Source organism: Rissa tridactyla, chromosome 1 (genome assembly GCF_028500815.1).
Source record: "Rissa tridactyla isolate bRisTri1 chromosome 1, bRisTri1.patW.cur.20221130, whole genome shotgun sequence".
Taxonomy (NCBI): Eukaryota; Metazoa; Chordata; class Aves; order Charadriiformes; family Laridae; genus Rissa; species Rissa tridactyla.
Genome location: NC_071466.1, coordinates 164,270,847 through 164,290,559, shown reverse-complemented (window position 1 = coordinate 164,290,559; position 19,713 = coordinate 164,270,847). Strand labels below are relative to the sequence as shown.

Below are 19,713 nucleotides of genomic sequence, written 5' to 3'. Positions count from 1 at the left end.
TCCCACCCTACCCTGCCGTGTCCCAGCATTGCAGGGTCAGTAGCCCCCCTGCGTCAATGGTGCTGCTCCTCGTGTCCTCAAATCATCAGTCACCGAGATTTAATGCATAAATAGATGTTTTATTTGGCAAAGAAAGTATTACCTATACAAAAGAGGCCTCAAAGTGCTTACAGTGCTATGCAGTTGGTTTTAAAAATTTGTACGCCTTTATAGCATGGGTTCTTCTGTGCTCTAGGTGAACCTGCTCTGGCAGGGGGGTTGGACTAGATGATCTCCAAAGGTCCCTTCCAACCCCTACAATTCTGTTATTCTGTGAAATCCTTCTCTCCCTTTTGGCTCTTTGTTTTTCCCCATGGAAAAGCGTTGCGGTCCCAGTGATACCGGCAGCAGCATCCCTCACCACAGCTGGCTGTCTCTGGCACCCGTCCTCTTTTACGCAAAAGCTATGTTCCCCAGACATAGTGAAGTATTTCTCATTTCTACCCCTTTTATTTTGTTATCACCTTCATTGTGTTGACATTGCACCCTCAGCAAGGTTGCCGATGACACCAAGCTATGTGTCCCAGTCAACACGCTGGAAGGAACGATGCCATTCAGAGGGACCTGGACGGGCTTGAGAGGTGGGCTCGTGCAAAACTCATGAAGTTCAATGAGGACAAGTGCAAGGTCCTGCACCTGTGTCAGGGCAATTCCAAGCACAAATACAGGCTGGGTGGAGAATGGATTGAGAGCAGCCCTGAGGAGAAGGACTTGGGGGTGTTGGTGGATGAGAAGCTCAACATCAGCCACCAATGTGCTCCTGCAGCCCAGAAAGCCAACCGCATCCTGGGCTGCACCAATAGAAATGTGGGCAGCAGGTCAAGGGAGGTGATTCTGCCCCTCTGCTCCACTCTGGTGAGACACCCCCCTGACCAGCTCTGGGGGCTCCAACGTAAGAAGGAATTGGACCAGCTGGAGCAGGTCCAGAGGAGGGCCACAAAGATGACCAGAGGGCTGGAGCACCTCTCCTGTGAAGGCAGGCTGAGAGAGTTGGGGTTGTTCAGCCTGGAGAAGAGCGGCCTTCCAGTACTTAAATGGAGTCTACAGGGAAGATGGGGAGGGACTCTTTGTCAGGGAGTGCAGCAATAGGACACGTGATAATGGTTTTAAACTGAAAAAGGGGAAATTTACATATTAGGAGAAATTCTTTACTGTGAGGGTGGTGAGACACTGGCACAGGTTGCTCAGAAAGGCTGTGGATGCCCCATGCCTGAAGTGTTCTAGGCCAGGCTGGATGGGGCTTTGAGCAGCCTGGTCTAGTGGGAGGTGTCCCCGCCCATGGCAGGGGGGTTGGAACTAGATGATCTTTAAGGTCCCCTCCAACCCAAACCATTCTATGATTCTGTGATTGTAAAAAGAAAAAAAAAAGCCTGTACTGAACGTTCCTACTCTGTACAGACTTTGCAGTGAGCAGCTGCACAACAGATGTGTGAAGCATGTGCACAGTTCCTCTCTCACACATAAGTGTGGCCTTTTGCAGGCAAAAGCAAGGCAGCGTGGACAAGGTTCATTCCAAAGGCTCACCCACACACGCGGGTTGCTCTTCCAAAGGCGCGAGCATGTCACTCTAAACGCAAAGGGGTGTCACTATTGGTGCGGACCACGCTGAGAATCTGGGGTAGCGACTGGGGTCACAGTCTAATTACAGAGGGACAGGGGCGGGGAGCTTGCAAAGTCTACAGCGTGCAACTTGAACAGCAGATTTCCATAGCATTAGGGATCCTCCAGCCTCAGCTTTTCCAGACAATTCTCCAGCACTGTTAAGAAACAGAAAATTGCTTTTAAGGTATTCAAACAATGCAGTTGATATCAAAATAAATTACGGAGTCTGTTATTCCCTTGCAAATACTGCTAGAGAGCGCCCTGCATGACAGGCAACAAAGCTGTTTCCAGAAAAGACACAGATACAAAATTAAAGGTTTATTAAATCTTTCTACTGCAATAACCTCTCATGTAACACATTATGAGCTATTGCGGGTGTGCATCCCCTGCTTCCTTCCCAGAGCGGAACAAGCAGCGCTGCTCCCTCAGGTCACAGACAGGCTGGCTCAAGGCTTCTCAAGAGCTTAAAAAAAAATGAGTCCTGTCGTGGCACAGAACAGGTTGAAAGGCAGTCCCCATCCCACAGCTCTTTCATTTGTCATTGCAGTTCTAAATAAATCTTTTCAATAAATAATAGTATTTAAATAATTTCCTTTTAATTTGATTAAAATTCAAATTGATTACAGAATACTTGTATTCTCTTTAATAATAAAATCTTTGTTATGAAACAATATCAAAATATCTTGGTAAAGCCAGGTCCTTTCTTTAGGAATACAACAGCACTGACAATCTCAAGAAACAAAACCCCAAAACTTAGATTAAGTTTTCCTATCTCCTTCCCTACTGCTGCTCTGTGCCTGGTTTCTGTTTTGATGTCATCTGAAATAGAAATTTTAGAGAAGGGCTGCTGTCAGGTGAAAGCACGGAAGGAGTTCAGGGTGCAATGGGAGGAATTATTCCTGCAGGACAGAGGCCAGGCTGCTTTCTCACAGCCGGATACAGGCACTCAGCTCAAAGTTGTGCAGCTGGAGACACTTTTTGTACTTCAGCACAGCTCTGTTCCTCATCCCCACAACTGTCTTTAGCAGCACTGCACACTGGCTCTTTGTGCCTCTCTACTGGGACTGTCCCCTCACCCATGGTCTGGGGTGGGGAGCTCATGCTCCAGGCCCCTAGGCTTCATAAATTCATCCGCTGCTCCTCCAGAGCCTCCTTTTTAGTTTTCTACTCTCTGTCATTTCAAAGAGCTAATGAGGATACTGGCAGTCCATGGGCTGAGTTTCACTTCCAGCACCACGTGGCAGCCATTTTGGTTAAAGGGCCAGCTTCGAAATTCTTAAGTGCAGTGGGAAGTGGCACACGGCTTTAGTAATGCTTTTCCTCTCACCTCCTATGCTGACACAGTTAAGAAAAAGAATAGCATTGCAAGGGTTTCATTTCTGTCATCAGCACTGGGAAAGGCAGCCATTTGAAAGAAAAAATGTTTATAGACTTGTAACCCTTGGTCATACTTTTACAATAATGTCCTTTGAAAAAGTAAGGTAGAACAGCTCCGAAAACCAACAAGCAAACAGAATTAAAAAACCAAACCAAACCAAAAAGTGTTCTGCTTAACTTTTGGCAGACTAATTTTACAAAGGTAACTGTGAAATGAAAAGAGGGAAATGGTCACCAGCCTGACCATGATGACCACGGCAGTACAGGATTCCCCTGCACCAGGTAGTCAGTAACCCAACTGATCTTACTTGCAGACATCCCTGGCTGGGGCTGTCCCGTGTTGGGCCCTTGATTCATGGGAGCCTGTGGCATGCCTGGAGCACTTGGGATCATGTTTTGCTTCTGCAGCCTAGTTCTTTGTTTCTCCTCCAACTCCTTCTGAATCTTATAGATCTTCTCCGCTAGCAAGTGATAGTACTCTGCCTGTTGGCGAGGAATACAAGTCAGGGAAGGAGACGACACACACTTTAAGTAAAGGCAACTGGTCACAGTGATCCAAGCTTGGAAAACAGCCTTACACACACACACATTTCCGCTTGGGTGGGGGTGGCTCTCCCTTTGCAGGAGCCGCTGGGCAGATAGGAGGGCAAAAAGGGGCACTGCTGGCAACCATTAGGCCAACACTGGACGTATCCCTTCTTGTGTTCAACACTTCTTTGGGAGAATCACAGTGAAGAGCTTCATGCTGCTTTCAGGGGACCCGGAGAAGTCTCAGGGAGAGCACGACCTGACGGGCACCACCCCAACTCTGGCACACCCAGGCAGAAGCCTGCAGCTGGCTGGTCCCTACACCCCATCCAGCAGCCCTCAAACACATGTTTCCTCAGCCTGGGAGTCTCATCTGTGCTTTCACTCCTCTTCCTCCCCACTCACTATGGGCTCAAGGCAGAGACACATGACTGGACAACAAAGGATGGCATCTCACCCTGCTGTTTGCCGATTCATACATATCCCCTTCCACCTTCCGAGCATATGCCACCAGATTCCCGAAATGTTGATCCCTCAGTGCTCTAGGGTCAGGAGTAGGAAATATGGCTTGGACTCTGAGGAGGGGGGGAGAAGCACACAAGTGATTAGAATATCCCCGTACAGGGACATCAGCACTAACCCCAGTGATCTGAACACAAAGCAGCAGGCAAATCTTCTGCCAGACTGAGGCACTGCTACTGCTATCAGGCGACATTGCCCCCACATATATGGCTTGAGAACAGAGTGGGACACTTAAAATCACAGAGTCATAGAATTGTTATGGTTGGAAGAGACCTTTAAGACCACAAAGTCCAACTGTTAACCTAGGACTGCCAAGTTACCACTAAACCCTGTCCCTCAGCACTACATCTTTTAAGTACCTCCAGGAATGGCAACTCAGCCACTTCCCCGGGCAGCATATTCCAATGCTTGACAACCCTTTCAGTGAAGAAAATTTTTCTAATATCCAATCTAAACCTCCTCTGGCACAACTTCAGGCCATTTCCTCTTGTCCTATTGCCTATTACTTGGGAAGAGAGACCAACTCCCACCTCGCCACTATCTCCTTTCAGGTAGATGCAGAGAGCAATTGGAAGGACAGAGGAGAATACTACTTGTGCTCCTGATCCCTTAGGCAGTTGTCCCAAGGCCCTGAATTCTCTCTTGATTGCCTTGGGCTTCCAATCCACCAGCCCCACACCAGCAGAGGCGGCTCCATGTTTTGGGCTTCTGCTTTCCCTTCTAACAGACCCTGACAAAACTCGCTCCCTGGCCCCCTGGTTTTGGAAGCTGGGCTTCCTCCCACCCCACACATACACCTCAGAGATTGTTTTGGTATTAGCTACTCACAATTTATAAACTAATCGGTCTCGGAGATCCTGAGTGACTTCTCCATGCCACTGCTTCTGGCTGCCTCCTGACAGAACAGAGCCTCCCAACCCTAGGCCGAGCATCTCGGGGTTCATGGCTACCGACGCTGCCGCAGTTTACCGAGGGAAGTACAGCCTCCACACCCCCCACCAGAAAAAAAAACGTCGAAAGAGATCCCCCGGGCGGGTTTTTCCGGGGCCGGCGAGGGGGAGGGCGGCGGCCGGCGGGGCCGGCCCTGCCCGGGGCGGGTGGAAGGGGGCGCCGCTCTCTCAGGCTCCAGCGGCCGAGGCGCGCGCGCGCGGCGTCGCCCAACGGTCAGCGCCGCCGCTGAGGGGAGGGCTGGGGGGTGGGCACCTCCGTCTACGCTGTTTTATTTTATTTTTTTAATTTATTTTTTTTTTAATTCGGGATTCTCAGGCAGAATCTGAGACAGAATGTGAGACCCCATCTGGAGTACTGTGTCCAGCTCTGGAGCCGTCAGCACAAGAGGGACGTGGACCTGTTGGAGCAGGGCCAGAGGAGGGCCACAAAGACGATCAGAGGGCTGGAGCACCTCTCCTGCGAAGACAGGCTGAGAGAGTTGGGGTTGTTCAGCCTGGAGAAGAGAAGGCTCCGGGGAGACCTTATAGCAGCCTTCCAGTGCCTGAAGGGGGCCTACAGGAAAGCTGGAGAGGGACTATTTGCAGGGGCATGTAGCGATAGGACGAGGGGCAATGGTTTTAAACTAGAGCAGGGTGGGTTTAGATTAGACATTAGGAAGAAGTTCTTTACAATGAGGGTGGTGAGACACTGGCACAGGTTGCCCAGAGAGGTGGTGGAGGCCCCATCCCTGGAGACATTCAAGGCCAGGCTTGATGAGTCTCTGAACAACCTGATCTAGTTAAAGATGTCCCTGCTGACTGCAGGGGGGTTGGACTAGATGACCTTTAAAGGTCCCTTCCAATCTGACACATTCTATGATTCTATGATCTTACGTCGCAAGTGTAATGTAGCCAGCGCGCTGGTTGTGTTTCCTCAGGCGAAGGCATGTCCTGCACTCTTAAGAAAGGGTAACAGCCTGCTCAGAGGTATGAGTTTTAGTCCGTCGCTGTTCTCTAATTCTCTCTCATGGGCTGCGGAACTTACCGAAAACCCTTGTCAGATCATCCTTGATCTGACGTTGATGTTTTCCTGTATTTACAGCAACTTGTCATTAAATCACACTGTGCGATAGACAGCGATTGAACAGTTCGTGTGGTGAGCAAATAATCCAACCCCAGACCCAACAACCATCGCAGTTAAGGGCACAGATACTCAGTTAGGGTTTTAACTTGTGGTGGCTCTAACCCAGACAGTGAATGGGTTACACGCCCTGGCAGTACAGGTGCCATTAGACCCAGGTCACACCTCGGGCCTTAGGCTGCCTTGCCTTTCAATTGACAGGCCTGGTTGAGATATCCGTTTTATGGCTCCCAAACCTCTGCTCACCAGGAAGACGTTATACTGTGAGCTCATTTCAGTGCCACACTCCAATCTTCACACCTTATTGATGGAAAATGAAGGACTGAAAACCCCACAATATCATCCTGGAAATAAGTTGCCTGATTTTAACTCCCCATCCTATCCCAGTGCTGGACAACGATTTGCTTTGGAATAATAAATCTTGTTCTCCCCTTGATTCCTTGGAGCCAACTGAATTGCGGGAGAAAGAGCTATGAGCTTCTATAATCAGAAACTGGCCGAATCTAACAAGGAAGGGAAATGTATTAGACTCACTGTCCTGCCACTCCCACCCCCCCCAACCCCAGCAGTACAAACACATTAAAAGCCTCTGTGAGGCTATATAGGTGCCTGGCAGGAAGCATCGCAAGTACAGGAGAGTGGCGTAGAAGCCTCCATCATGGCAGAGCAATGCATGACCCAGTGAAGAGTCCAGCTTTAAAACAAGGCACTTGTTTTATTGCGCAGCTTATCATCACAGATAAGATAAAGAGACCGGATCCCTGAATTCCCCTTCAAAACAGACACAAGAAAACAAGAGTGCCATAGTTACCTGCTTTGAGTCACTGGGGGGACATTTATATTCAGCTTCACTTCCCTTCCCCACCCCACCCCACCGCAGCATTCATTCCACCCACCCCACTCATTTTGAGAAGTGGCATCTCCCAGCTGGCTGCGTTGGGGCCCCTGTCTCCTGCACCAACATCACCATCTGCAGACCACTGCCAGAAAGGCAGTGATGAAGTCCTGCTGCCTGAGCACAATCCCACAGGACTTCCATACCAGTCTCATCTGCTGCTTTAATCGCTGTCTTCCACCTTGTACCGGGCAGTTAAAGCTGCAGGGTGGCTCCTAGTGTCTCCAGGCGAGCACAAGTGAGTTAGCTCATCTCGTCTCGCAGGTTGCAGAACGCCAGCTGGGCTGGGCAGTGTGTGCTGTGCGTTTCAGTGGCAAGGACACAGACTTGCCTCGCCTGCGGGTTTGCATGACTCAGTGTAGACCACAGACTGGAAGCTGTTTGGGATAACAACTTAAAAAAGCAAGTCCCGATCTTTGGCTGGATGGCGATGTAATCTCCACTGCAGCTGTGATCAAAGCAAATGAAATCGTCACTTCAGCACGGTACTGATCTAGCGCCACAGTGGGTAGCTAGTGCCTCTCCTACAACCTGTTGTCAGCTCTCCTTCCCCCGGAGGAACCTTTCAGATCTTCTTCTTACAACAGAAAAGAAGATGTGCTGCTCCATGAACCAAGCAGGCTGCGTGAGCTGTGTAGGGACGGGCACCCTTTTCCTTCCCCACATCCCCCCACATGCCCCGTAATACTTTTTCAGGCAAGACATAGTGCATGGTCCACAGTCCAGGAGAGGAAGAGCATGGGTTACAGTAGGTGGACTGAAAAAAGATGCATCCAAAATACCTGCCCCAAGGATTTTCTTTAGAGAAACTTGAAGTTACCGACCTGCTGCCAGAACAGCCGAACACATTTGCACAGGAAGAACACGGCATTCCCTGGCTGCTACTGCTGCTCTCACTGCGATCTCAAGAAAGCACATGAAAAGCAAACGCCTGAAGGACGTTCAGCTTAGGGAGCCGGGGTTGCTACGAGCAGAAAATGGGGCCCTGGCTTCCAGTGCTGTGTTTGCAGCCCCTGCTCCTGCCCCACAACCCCTTCCCCTGCAGCCACTATCCCTGGCAGCAGTGCAGAGGGCTGGGCCCTGGCTTACCAGGCCTCATTTCCCAGACAAAATTTAACACCCAAGTCCTGCCTTCCAGCCCTTGGAGATCCCTTCTATACCAGCCCAGGGATGCCCCTACATCTGAGCCCCTGCTTCACCAGCCCCAGTGTCCCATGCTGCTGCCATTCTTCCTCCACAGGGTAGGCAGCCATACCTGCATTCTTTCCCCATTTTAGAAAGGCTACAGCAATGCTGTGGGGCAACAAAGACAACAAAAAGCAAAAGTGAAGAAGGAAACAAACCTAAGTGAAGGACTCCTCGCTCTTCTGGGCAGCAGAAGCTATGCCTTTTCAGCCAGAGGAGCAGGGTTGGCAAAGAGCTTTCTTCTTGTAATGTCACTGTCGCTGCTTTCCAATTCCTGCTATTGCCCTGGGGACTGCGGGGGCATGGGGAGAAGCAAAACACCCACTGACAGAGCTCGTGGTTGCTCCCAAGATACACCAGAGCCTGCCACCACCCAGCACACCTGGGGAAACAACAATCTCAGCCGTGCCAACTTCACCAGGAGCTATGAAGGGCTTCAAAGATGGCTATGGGAGGTGGTGCCAATAGTAATTCCTCCACCCTCTCCCTACAATGGGGAGAATAGACTGGAGCCATGGCTGATTGCCCATCGGCTACCCACAGCACCGGTTACAGAACAGGTTTCCCTTTCAAACATCCACCGTGCGCAGGATCCCTGCTGCGGAGTTACAACCAAGACCCCGTTCTAAGGGAGTGCAACTAAGGCAACTCAAGCAAATCATCAAACCCCCATTTTTCTAAACAAAGGGCCAGATCAAAGTTGGGCAGGCAAGTGCCAATGCACACAACACGCCTGCGAGGCTGACGGAGCAGCTCAGTGGCTTTTCAACCGTGATGCAGGCATAGATGCTGCTGAAACTGCTGCAGGGGGAACCTGCTGCGCTCTCACACTTTCAGGGGCTGGGCTAGGCTCTGTCTCAGGCCGGGATCTACAGCATGTGATCTATTTTGACAAGCCGAGGGAGGCAATAGCTCCTTGTGCAAACTGACAGTTATCCAAGGGTTGTGTTGTATGAAGGCAGCTGCTAAGAGGGCTTGTGAAAACAAACATTCCCCAGCCAAGGCAACCTATGGCTGTTCTTCAAAGAAAAGCTCCTTTTAAGGGTAGGAGGCCTCTTCACACACTTAGGCAGAACCAGTCATTAGGAGCAGATGTTTCTGACCACTGTTGTCTTTCAATATAGGACCTGCTCCAGATTCTCCAGAGAGGCTGGGCCAGAGTGCTTGAGTTTGGTTGGAAATAGGAGCTGTACAATCGAGGACATGGTGTGTGTAAAAAGACCATCTTGGAAAGAAGAGGTGGAGTTTCTTGCAGAGGAACTAAGCGCGTATCAAACACTGGAAGAAGCACTGGAAAAGAAAGAAGAAGCTGGAATAGCTGTCACTGTCAGGTAGTGTACCTCAGCCTTGTGGTGGTGCTGCCACCGCTTGTAAGAAGCCACAAGCTCTGTGTTATTTGAGTAACTCGGGGCCTGTCAGGCTTTGTCTGGACTTGTCTTGGCCTGCCAGAAGCTGCGCTGTAGCTGATTTTGCTGTTACAACAATTGTCTAATGACCAGATGACTGTTTTAGTTTTTGTGCAATTATCTGGTGTGACACTTAACTGCGTATGTATTATTGTAACTAATAGCAGGTACTAGGGAGCAGCCTATGTAACTGTTGGGCCTAGAGCACAGCTCCCAGGGAGCAGCTAACAGATGCAGGGGTTTGCGTAGCAGGGTGCATGGAGCGGGACAGGGTCCCCATGCTCAGCAATGGTGGTGACGTGCCACGTGGCACGGTCTCCTGCAGCCACTGGAACAGGTCTCCCTGTAACATCAGAGTCCCTACCCAGGCTGAGTTCCCCTGTGGGAGAATATGGCTTTGGAAGTCTTGTGCTGCAGGGAGTGTTTGAGGCTTCTCTGGCTGAGCCTGGGGCAGAAGAGGATCTTCTTGGAGACCCCGCAGTTTCAAGAGTCTGAACCCCCCATCTGTACTGAAGGCAGAGTCTGTGCTCCGTGGCTTGGAATCAGAGACTCCCACGATGATGAAGGCTGGAAGCTTGTGACTTGCAGTACCAGGAGGATATCTCCTGCTCTGCCTGCACCTGTACAGGACAATAACAGAATCAGTTCCGTGCCCTCACAGCAGATGTGGGGCTGGGAGCTCTGTCCAGTGAAACATCTGAACTGCCTGAGTCTGGGCCTGAGCCTTGCAGCAGCACCGTGTGGAAGTGGTAGGTGCTGATAGTAAGAGACTCCCTGCTGCAGGGGATGGAGGTCCCCATCTACCAACCTGCCAAAGGAGATGTGCTGCTTGATGGGTTCGTAGATGTGGGATGTTATGGAGAGGGTGCCAAGGCTTGTTCAGCCCTAGCACTGTTACCTCCCCTGCTACTTTCCCATGTGGACATTGATGATACTGCCAGGGGAGACCCAAGCATATCAGGTGTGACTTCAAGGCTCTGGATGCAATGGCCATGAGTATGGGGGCAGAGTGGTCTTCTGCTGGTGAGGGGAAAGCACTTGAGGGGGAACAGATGCAGCCTGCAGTCAACAACTGGTTGTGCAGCTGTTGTCAATAGGGATCCAGCTATTATGACTGTGGGATCCTCTTCAAGGATCAAGGACTGCTATGAAGAGATGGGATCCACTTGACCAAGGGAGCAAAAACATCTTTGCTAAGTGGACAAAGGCTGCTCAGCACATGGAGAAGAGTTTTAAACTACGGACAATGGGTGACAGTCATGTACAGGTGACAATCAAGTAAAGGAACCGATGGACTTCACTTGGCAAGCAAAGGTTGCAGTATAACGTGGACAGGAGAGATCTTGATACATCGCAGATGGAGGCCAAGCCCAATATATGCATGAAAACAAGGACATGCTGGGAGGACGGCATCCTGGGGAAAGCTCTCATAACTTTTCTGGGACATCAGCACACCTGGGTGCCTCTCTGAAGTTCCCTGCTTCCAGCAATCCCAGCTCCCTGAGACCAGTGGGAATGTCGGGAGCAAGGGAGACCCTCTTAGTGAAGTAGAACCAGGTTAGAGAACATTTGAACAAACTAGACATGCTCAAGTCCATGGGACTCAATGGTCACACACCCAAGTGCTGAGGGAGCTGCCAGATGTCGTATTATCTGCCACACTCAATATTATCTTTGAAAGGTCATCGTGACCAGGGTAAGTTCCCAAGGAGTGGAAGAATGAGACTCTTGTCTTGAAGGACAAGAATCTCAGGAATTACAGGCCAGTCAGCCTCATCTCAATCCCTGGGAAGGTGACAGAGCAAGTCTTCCCAGAAACCATTTCCAAACACACTAAGGACAAGAAGGTGAATGGGAGTAGTCACCATGGATTCAAGAAAGGGAAATCACACTTAAGCAACCTTACAGCCTTCTATGATTCTATGAGTGTCTTGGTAAATAAGAGAAGGGCAGTGAGTGTTGTTTATCTTTAATTTACCTAAGGCTTTTGACACCATCTCTGACAACTTTCTCACAAATTGAGGAAGTATGGGCCAGATAAATAGATAGCAAGGTGGATTGAAGGGTTGGGATCAGTGGCACAAAGTCCAGTGGAGGCAAGTCACCGGTGACGTACTCCAGGGGTTGGTACTGAGGCCAATACTGTTTTGTGTCATCGTCATTAGTGACCTGAATGATGGGGCAGAGTACATCCTCAGGAAGTTCACAGATGGTACAAAACTGGGAGGAGTGGCAGATATACCGAAGGGTTGTGCTGCCGTCCAGAGGGACATCAACAGGCCGAAGGAATGGACTGACAGGAACTTCATGAAGTTCAACAAAGGAAAACGTACAGTCTTGCACCTGGGCGGAACAGCCCCATGCACCAGCATGTGCTGGAAGGCAACTTGGCAGAAAGGGGCCTGGGGCTCCTGGTGGCAAGTTGAACAATACGCCAAAAATGTGCCCTTGTGGCAAAGGCAACCAACAGCCTTCACAGCTGCATTAGGAAGAGTATTGCCAGCAGGCAGAGGAAGGTGTTCCTTCCCCTCAGCACATCTGGAGTGCTGTGTCTACATCTGGGCTCCCCAATACAAGAGAAATATGGACATAGAGGAATAAGTCCAGCAAACAGCCAGGAAGATAATGAGGGGACTGGAACATCTGTCAGGCGAGGAGAGACTGAGAGAGCTGGGGCTGTTCAGCCTGCAGAAGAGAAGGCTCAGGGGGATCTTACCCGTGTGTACAGGTACCTGGTGGGGGGAGTACACAGAGAAGCTGTAGCACCTCCGTGCTGGAGATATTCTTCTGGACATGACTTCATACAATTAGCTTCAGGTGACCCTGCAGGGAGGTGGGTGAGATGATCTCCAGAGGTGCCTACCCACCTCAGCCATTTTATGATTCTGTAATAACAAGTGCCTCTGTGTAGAACAGGGCATCTGTGATGCCAGAATTGGAAGAGAAGAACAAAAAAAGAAAAAAAAAAAAAAGCAGTGTAGACATATACAGTCACAGGACAATAGTGCAGGCCCAGGGTTATAAGAAATTCACCAGTGTCCAACCCATCAGAGTAACCAGGAGCTGTGTAAAATCAGTTTTAGGGGTAACAAAGAACAAGTATGCAACATATGTAAAACATTGTGTAAACAGTACATACATACATAATGTGAAGCAATGAACCAGGGCAGAGCAAGGCCTAGAGTATTTTTCACAAGCAGATGACCCATGACCCAGAGAAACCATGAATATACTCCTCCATGTGACTGTAAGCCCTCCCCACCTGCACTTCCATCATTGACAGGACTCAAAGGGGCTTTGGAAGGGGTAAAGGTTAGAGAGTTTACATCACTGAACTGCATATTATTTGACTATAAGCATTAGCGTCATTGTAACTGGACAATAAATCGTTGATTGGACTGCCAAAACGTTGGGTGTCAGTTCTTTTTGCTGGTCCAAGAAGTGAAACAACCTGTTCTAACTTGGATGCAACTAATTGGCAAGCGCACACTGCAGTGATACAGGTGACATCCTGATGTTGTCACTCTGAAGTCCTACCCCTTCCCCAGCCAGCCATCATATTTCCCCAACTGGCAGGTTCTGGTTCTCTAATAGAATCAGGGAAAGCCAAGGCGGAGGGATGTAAGGGAAAGAAACCCCACGCGAATTCACAACCTTCTATCATCCGCACCACTTCAATAAAATATTTCAACTCGGGCCAGAGACAGCATCTAGAGAGGGACACAGCAGCTGCGCTGTCACATAAAACGCTTTGTGGCATCTTTTAAGCAAGTCGCTATGTTGGCATTCAGAGTTGGAAGATCTGTAGCTCTTTGAATCAAAGCTGCTCTGCAACGTCTCCAGGCCTCCCCACTTCAGCATGGACCAGATGCTCCCATGCATGCTGGGACAAATTGAAAACAGATTTTTTGCGCCAACATAGCAAACCGCTTTCATTCATGCCTCTAAGTCGGGATGCACGAAAAGCATGCAAGTCAGAAAGCTGGGTACACTTCACACTTCACTAGCCAGCGTGCGGTCAAAAGGAATTGTATTTATACTCCAGCCTGAGAGGCCCCAAGGCTGAAAGTAAAACCAGGCTTTGCTTGTGGGGAGTGGAAGAGGAAAGCTTGCCGTGAGCAGCATGGGGAACCCAGACCTCAACCATCCCAGGCTGCTGCCCTGGCCTCCAACGTGTGGATTGTTGTTTTCTGCCCTCCTTTAGAGCAGCTCCAGAGCAGTCCCTCCCAAAGCAGAGGAGGTAACATGGTGCAGAGCTGGTCTGCGCCACGCAGTGGTGATGGGTATGAGGATTAGCCAAGGGACAATACCAAAGCACCGCGCTGCTTTCCTTAAGCCTCCCAGGGACTTTCTACCATCTTGCTGCCTAAGGCTTGCTACCAAATATGTCTATTTTAATACAAGATTCATTGTTCTACTTGGGTTTAGACCCAAATATGCAACCCTTTTACTCCCGTTTTCTAACAGCCTCTAACATCCGTTCACATTGCAATACACCATCGCTTTTGTTTGGCACATGGCTGAGGCTCCCATGCGTCCAGGTGCCCCACTCCAACATCTTCCACCAGCAGTTTCCCAAGGGCAGCTTGCTCATGTTGTTATTTGCCTGGGATTTGTGGATATGCCGATGCTCACAACACAGCTGGTGTCATGCAGATGTTGTGCTCTGGTCACATCCGGGTCTTCCAGGTGTGTAACGCCCTGGTACAAGTTATTCCCTACGCAGCCAGCACTGGAGCTACACAGCATAAGGGAAGCCCTCGCTGGACCAGCCGCATACGTGCTGCCCAGCCAGCGCACAACACACAACACGTTCTTACACGATGTGATTAACTCCACATGCGCACAGCTACGGGCAGTACACAACTGGGTTTACTACACACGCGCTCCACAGCTGAAGCATTTCTATTCAGGAAATCCCCCAAATGTATACAATACACAGTAACCGACCACATACGCCCTACGTCTGGCGGAGGACCAGATATAACACGGTGCAACGGGGCACCCACGCGCCCTCTGGGTGCCGTGTCTATGGGGAACGCCCCCCGCAAGCTTACCTCATGCTCGCAACTTCGGTGCCAAAAGGTGTACAATATATTCCAAGTGAAATAGGATCTTTTAATATCACATATCCAAACAAGAGTTCTCATTTCAAAATGCAAAATAGGTCCTTTGAAGATGAGCTGCTGCCAGGCCGTGCGAGCAGGCTGGGGTACAGCTGACTGGCACAACTGCTGAGGTCAGACCTCGTTTCTTTGGTAAGATACATGCCGGGAACAAACGCGAATGCGGAGTTGTACCAAAAGTGTCCATCTAGAAGACTAATTATTACTTCACGTCCCTTATTTAGAGATTTGCATTTTAAAACAGTCATATACATTAAATAGCTCTCCGACTAAATAGCAAACATTTGAATTAAGTAGCGTATTTTCTGCTACCCCCACCGTTTTAAGAACAAGCAACACGTGGGAGAGAAGGGAAACATTAAAAAGAGGCTGGCTGTCTCACGCAGTTTATTTAACAATAGGTAATAAGAAATCAATTTTTAACAGTCTATACAGTGATCGAAAGTTCATATTTATAAGTAATCAACTTTAATTGCATGATTTACAACATTTGAGGGTTTTTTGCTTTCTATTTTCAAGTTTTACAGAAAGTGGAAGAGGGCGGGAAAGGGGCACGGGAGAGCGAAAGCAAGCATAAAGAAGAAACCCCAGGGACTTTTTCTCAGGTTAAAATCATCCCATTGGAATTGTTTCTTACCCTCTTTTTTATTTTTTTTTTTCCTTTGTTAGATGTAAAAATAACAAAAAAAAATTCTTTCAAGAAAACAGAAACCACAATATATATACTACATCCATTTGGCAGCTGCCCCTGTGTATTTGCAAAAATGTTGTCTTCTCTCTAAATGTACAAATTATTTTAATACTTGAAGTTTTTTTTAAGCTCAGACTCTTGTATAGAAAATTTCTGGAGGACAAAAGTAGACTTCAGGAGGGGACTGAGTTATTTAATATTTTTACACTTTTCAAAGAATTGACATATTTCCAACCAAAGAGGAAAAGATTGGTAATTATTTTTATATATATATATTTATATATGTAATGTATTTTTAAAGCAACATTAACCCCTTTTGTCCTCCGGTTTTAGGAAAAGGTTCTCCTGTAGTTTTGTTTTGTTTTTGTTGTGGTGTTTTTTTTTTTTTGCAGTGACATGAAGAAAAACCAGAATAGGGAAAATGTTTACCATCTGCCTCAGTAAATAATAACTATCAATATTACATATTTTCATTAATTTAAAAAAAAATAAAACCTATTGGAGGCACAAGTAGGGCATCCTTTGGTGAACAGCCAAAAGACCACCCTCTTCCCCCGACCTCCCCAACGCACACAAGGAAAAAAAAAAAAAAAACCCAAGAAAAAGGACTGGTTATGATTCCAGCCATAACAAAAATATATTCTTTGTACTCTACTGTCCCTCAGGTTCGTTGTTGGTTTGTTTTTAAAACCACAAACTACTGCTGCAGAGTTCAGATGTGTTCCAGGGAAAAATGTTGTTTTAGCTAAGAAAGATTCAAAAAAATTTGTCTTCAGTACAAAAAGTCTTGAGAAAATAAGTTTTTTTCTTTTTTATTTTTTTCTTTTTTTGCTCCCAAAATGCTACAATGTGTCTAGTGTATGTCTAGTGTACTCTGTGAAAGGTTTGAATTCAAGTCTGAGTTCTCAGAGCTGAGCCCCAGTTCTGTGGCGCTTGTACCATGGAGGCCTGCCATGCCGGGATTGCTAGCAAGCTGGGAAAGCATTGCACTCTGGTCCGGGCTGGCAAAGTGCCCTTGATCCATGGGGTTTGCCTGGGCAGCTACCAGTCCTGGATGTGGGGAGCTGGTCTGCGGGGAGACGTGGTGTGGAGAAGGCTGAGGTTGCATCCGGGGGGACGGGCTGGAATGGGGGGGCTGGGACTGGGGCCGCGGTGAGGGTACAGGCTGCGGAGAACGCACTTGATTGGTGAGCGATGAAGGGAGCTGCTGGCCCTGTAGGTGGGGGGACTGGGCCTGATTGGGGAGCATGTGCTGTTGGGGGCTCATAGGATTGGGCTGAGCTGGGGACCCCATCTGCTGCTGAAGTAGCCTCTGCTGGAAAGCCTGCTGCAAACTGGCTCCTGTCTCTGCACTCATCGCCTGTGGAAGCTGGCTTATTTGTCCCATGTTTCCTTGCTGCATCTGCTGCATGTGATGCTGCATTCGCTGCTGCTGTTGCTGCTGCTGCTGTTGTTGGGGATACCCGACGCCCTGGGGCTGCTGAAACTGGTTGTGGTTGGCCATGCCCGGCCCCAGTGCTGGTCCCGCTCCCTGCTGCTGCTGTTGCTGCTGGTGGCGCTGCTGCTCGATCATCTGGTGCCGTCTCATCAGGAGGTCTCGGAACTGGGGAGCCATCCCCGAATGATTCATATTCATCTGCTGCGCCTGAGGATTCATCCCAGCCATGGCCTGCTGCGGCTGCTGCTGCGGCTGCTGCTGGGGCATGCTGGGCCTCTGCACTCCCGCTTGCATGGGGTTCATGTTCTGCATGGCTGGGTTGGGGTGCACCCCTCCTTGCTGCCCTTGCATGGCCTGCTGCGGCTGGAGCCCCGGCTGACCCTGGGGGATGCCAGGTTGACCCGCCATCCCCTGGGGGTTCTGGGACCCTGCGTACTTGGCAGCGCGCTGCTTGATGAAAGCAGCCAGCAGCTGGGGATTGGAGTGAAGGATGTTAAGCACCTGCTGCTGCTGCATGGGTGAGCTGGGAGACCTGAGAGTCCGCAGTAGGTTTTGTAAGGCCGCCTGGGGCAGAGGTGGTTGTTTGGGCTGGGCAGTGCCAGGTACCTGACCCATCCCTGGCTGAGGTGCCATATTCATCGGCTGACCCGGCTGGGCTACTGACATCATGGATGGCCTCTGCATTCCTGGCTGCAGCTGAGCTTGGGGTAAGCCCCCCTGCACCCACGGTGGTTGCTGCTGGATTCCTGCCGGTCCCATTCCTTGATCTATATGACCACCGGGACCTCTGCCTATCTGTGGAGGGTTCATTCCCATAGGCGGCATCTGGGGCATCTGGTGCTGAATCGGCCTTTGGAAGATCTGAACTTGTGCCATCTGACGCTGGGTCTCTGCTGCGCGCTGGATCTGCATGGCCATTTCCACTGCTGCTGGAGGAGGACCCTGAACTGGTGGTTGAGGTGGCTGGGGTGGAGTTGGAGGAGTCACCTGGCCACCTGCCTTGCCCTGGGACACAGCGCCGGGGGGCTGAGTTCTTGGCATGGTGTAGGGTGGCATACTGTTGGGAGGTGCAGGCTGAGGCTGCGAGGCAGGCTGGGGAGGAGGCTGGGGTTGTGGGGTTTGCGGTGTTGGGGGCTGCTGGCCTGTTGGAGTTGTTGGGGTGGCTGGCGTCGGCGAGGGTAATCCTTGCTGCTGGCCTACCACACCGGTCCGCTGCATACTCGCCATCCTCCTTCGGAGCATCTGCGCCTGTTGCAGGCGGTGCTGAAGTTGCTGTTGACGAAGCTTGTGTTTAATGTTGAGGCAGAAGGGCACTGGGCACTTGTTCTCCTGGCAGTGCTTGGCATGGTAGCAGCAGAGAGCAATGAGTTGCTTGCAGATGGGGCACCCTCCGTTGGTTTTGCGTTTGCAGCCTTTGGTGTGCTGGACAACCCGTTTCATCTTCTGACAGGATGGCAGTGAGCAGTTGGCATTACGACACTGGCAGGCGTGGACCAGAGACTGGATACAGCGCTGGATGCTCAGGCGGCGGGAATCGCCAGGGCTTTGGGTGGTTGCAGTCTGCTGGTTGTTGCTCTCATCATCTAGGCCAAGGCCTAATTTTTCCATCTTGTGGTCATGGTTTTTAGTGTTATAGCAGGTGATGCACAGGTCATAATCCTGGAAAGACAATGAAGGAAAAGTTATCAGTGTTCCTGAAACTCCATACAATAAGTGATGTCATGCCACCTCAACAAATTACTCTTAGTCTGTTCCAGGCAAATTGTTGCTCTAGAGAAAAATTCAATCTTTCACGCCATGTTGAGGTACTAGAGGAGGAAAGAGTCCAAATTATAGCCAGGGAAAGTGTGTGGGCACAAGGGCGTCTGAAATCTACACAAATATATATAGCTTGAAAAACAAGTTTCCTCTGAGCTATTAAGTCACACGTTATTCATCTGGGCCAGAAAAATCCCTTTCTTTCCTGATAGGAGAGGAGAAGAAAAAGGCAAGGAACAAGTAGCTGCCCATCTGCTGCTGCTGCTTCAAAAGAGGGCAGGAGTGACAGGAGAGGTACCAACTTTCAAAGAAGAAAGGAGAATGAAAGCTACATTTTCAGTTTTCAGGCAAGTTAAACAGCAGTGTGTCGACAGAAGAACAGAACAGCATTTACATTCTGTGAAAGCAACAGCACACAAGTTTGGGCTCAATAATTGATCCTTAAGAAAAGGATCCAAGACTTTGGGATTCATTTATCCATGGGAAATTTAGAATGCATTTTCTGGTATACACAAGGAAATGGGAGCATAAAATTTTAATCGTAGCTTTTCAGAACTGGATCTGAGAGTAATTTACTTCCAGCAGGCTAAAAAATTAAGTTACAAGCCAGATTCAAGGTTAGTCCAGCTTCTGGAGGGCACAGCATTGACCCTGACCACTGGCCTCAATCTTCAAACACACTGGTATTGCAAACACTCCTGAGGACAAATATGCTGTTTGCAGCCTTCTACAGAGAGACAAGAGAGTAGTGCAAGAGTTACCCAAGTACAGGAGTCTGACTCCCAGCACAGCAAAACCTCTGTGTCAGGAAACTAATGCAGAGCCCTATTTACAGAAATACTGCAGCACAGCACTTCCGACTCTGGAAGCAGCAAGGATGCATTGCTCTTCAGAAAAGTCAGCTGATCCTACCATTACAGCTCAAGCATTTGCTACGGTTCCCAACTGCTTAAGCAACAGCACCTTAAATGAACTACAGGAAATAAAATTCTACTTTAGTTCTCCACAACTTGAAAGCAGAAGACAAAAATCACAGCAAGTAGATTAGCAGAATCGCTTGTTATGGAAAACTTTTC

At 49.4% G+C, this 19,713-nt stretch overlaps 2 protein-coding genes across 5 annotated transcripts in view; both read right to left on the bottom strand.

Moving 5' to 3' along the window:
* Positions 1-122: 122 nt before the first annotated feature.
* LOC128905372 (histone acetyltransferase p300-like) lies at positions 123-5,151 on the bottom strand. 2 transcript variants are annotated; one of them, XM_054191408.1, is made up of 4 exons: positions 4,897-5,151; positions 4,004-4,121; positions 3,327-3,501; positions 123-1,796 (listed from the first exon to the last, which is right to left on the bottom strand). In XM_054191408.1, the coding sequence occupies exons 1-4, from the start codon at positions 5,010-5,012 to the stop codon at positions 1,753-1,755; spliced, it is 453 nt and encodes a 150-aa protein (XP_054047383.1). In that variant the 5' UTR covers positions 5,013-5,151; the 3' UTR covers positions 123-1,752. The 2 variants fall into 2 exon arrangements, with proteins under 2 accessions (XP_054047383.1, XP_054047373.1); XM_054191398.1 differs by lacking the exon at positions 123-1,796 and having other exon boundaries at positions 1,918-3,501.
* A 9,969-nt stretch (positions 5,152-15,120) lies between these two features.
* The window catches only part of EP300 (E1A binding protein p300), a 64,921-nt gene continuing 60,328 nt past the window's right edge, over positions 15,121-19,713 (bottom strand). For all 3 annotated transcript variants that reach the window (XM_054191374.1, XM_054191384.1, XM_054191364.1), the window contains one exon: positions 15,121-18,538. In XM_054191374.1, the coding sequence (XP_054047349.1) occupies positions 16,295-18,538 (2,244 nt within the window). In that variant the 3' untranslated portion in view covers positions 15,121-16,294. The remainder of the gene's footprint in view (positions 18,539-19,713) is intronic.

Bases quoted from the DNA above. Each gene is read 5' to 3' on its own strand.
- LOC128905372 (XM_054191398.1), bottom strand. From the start codon at position 5,012: ATGAACCCCGAGATGCTCGGCCTAGGGTTGGGAGGCTCTGTTCTGTCA. The intron at 4,122-4,896 runs GTGAGTAGCTAA...CCCCCTCCTCAG, and splicing joins GACCGATTAGTTTATAAATT to AGTCCAAGCCATATTTCCTA. The intron at 3,502-4,003 runs GTGAGATGCCAT...CCTCGCCAACAG, and splicing joins ATGAATCGGCAAACAGCAGG to GCAGAGTACTATCACTTGCT.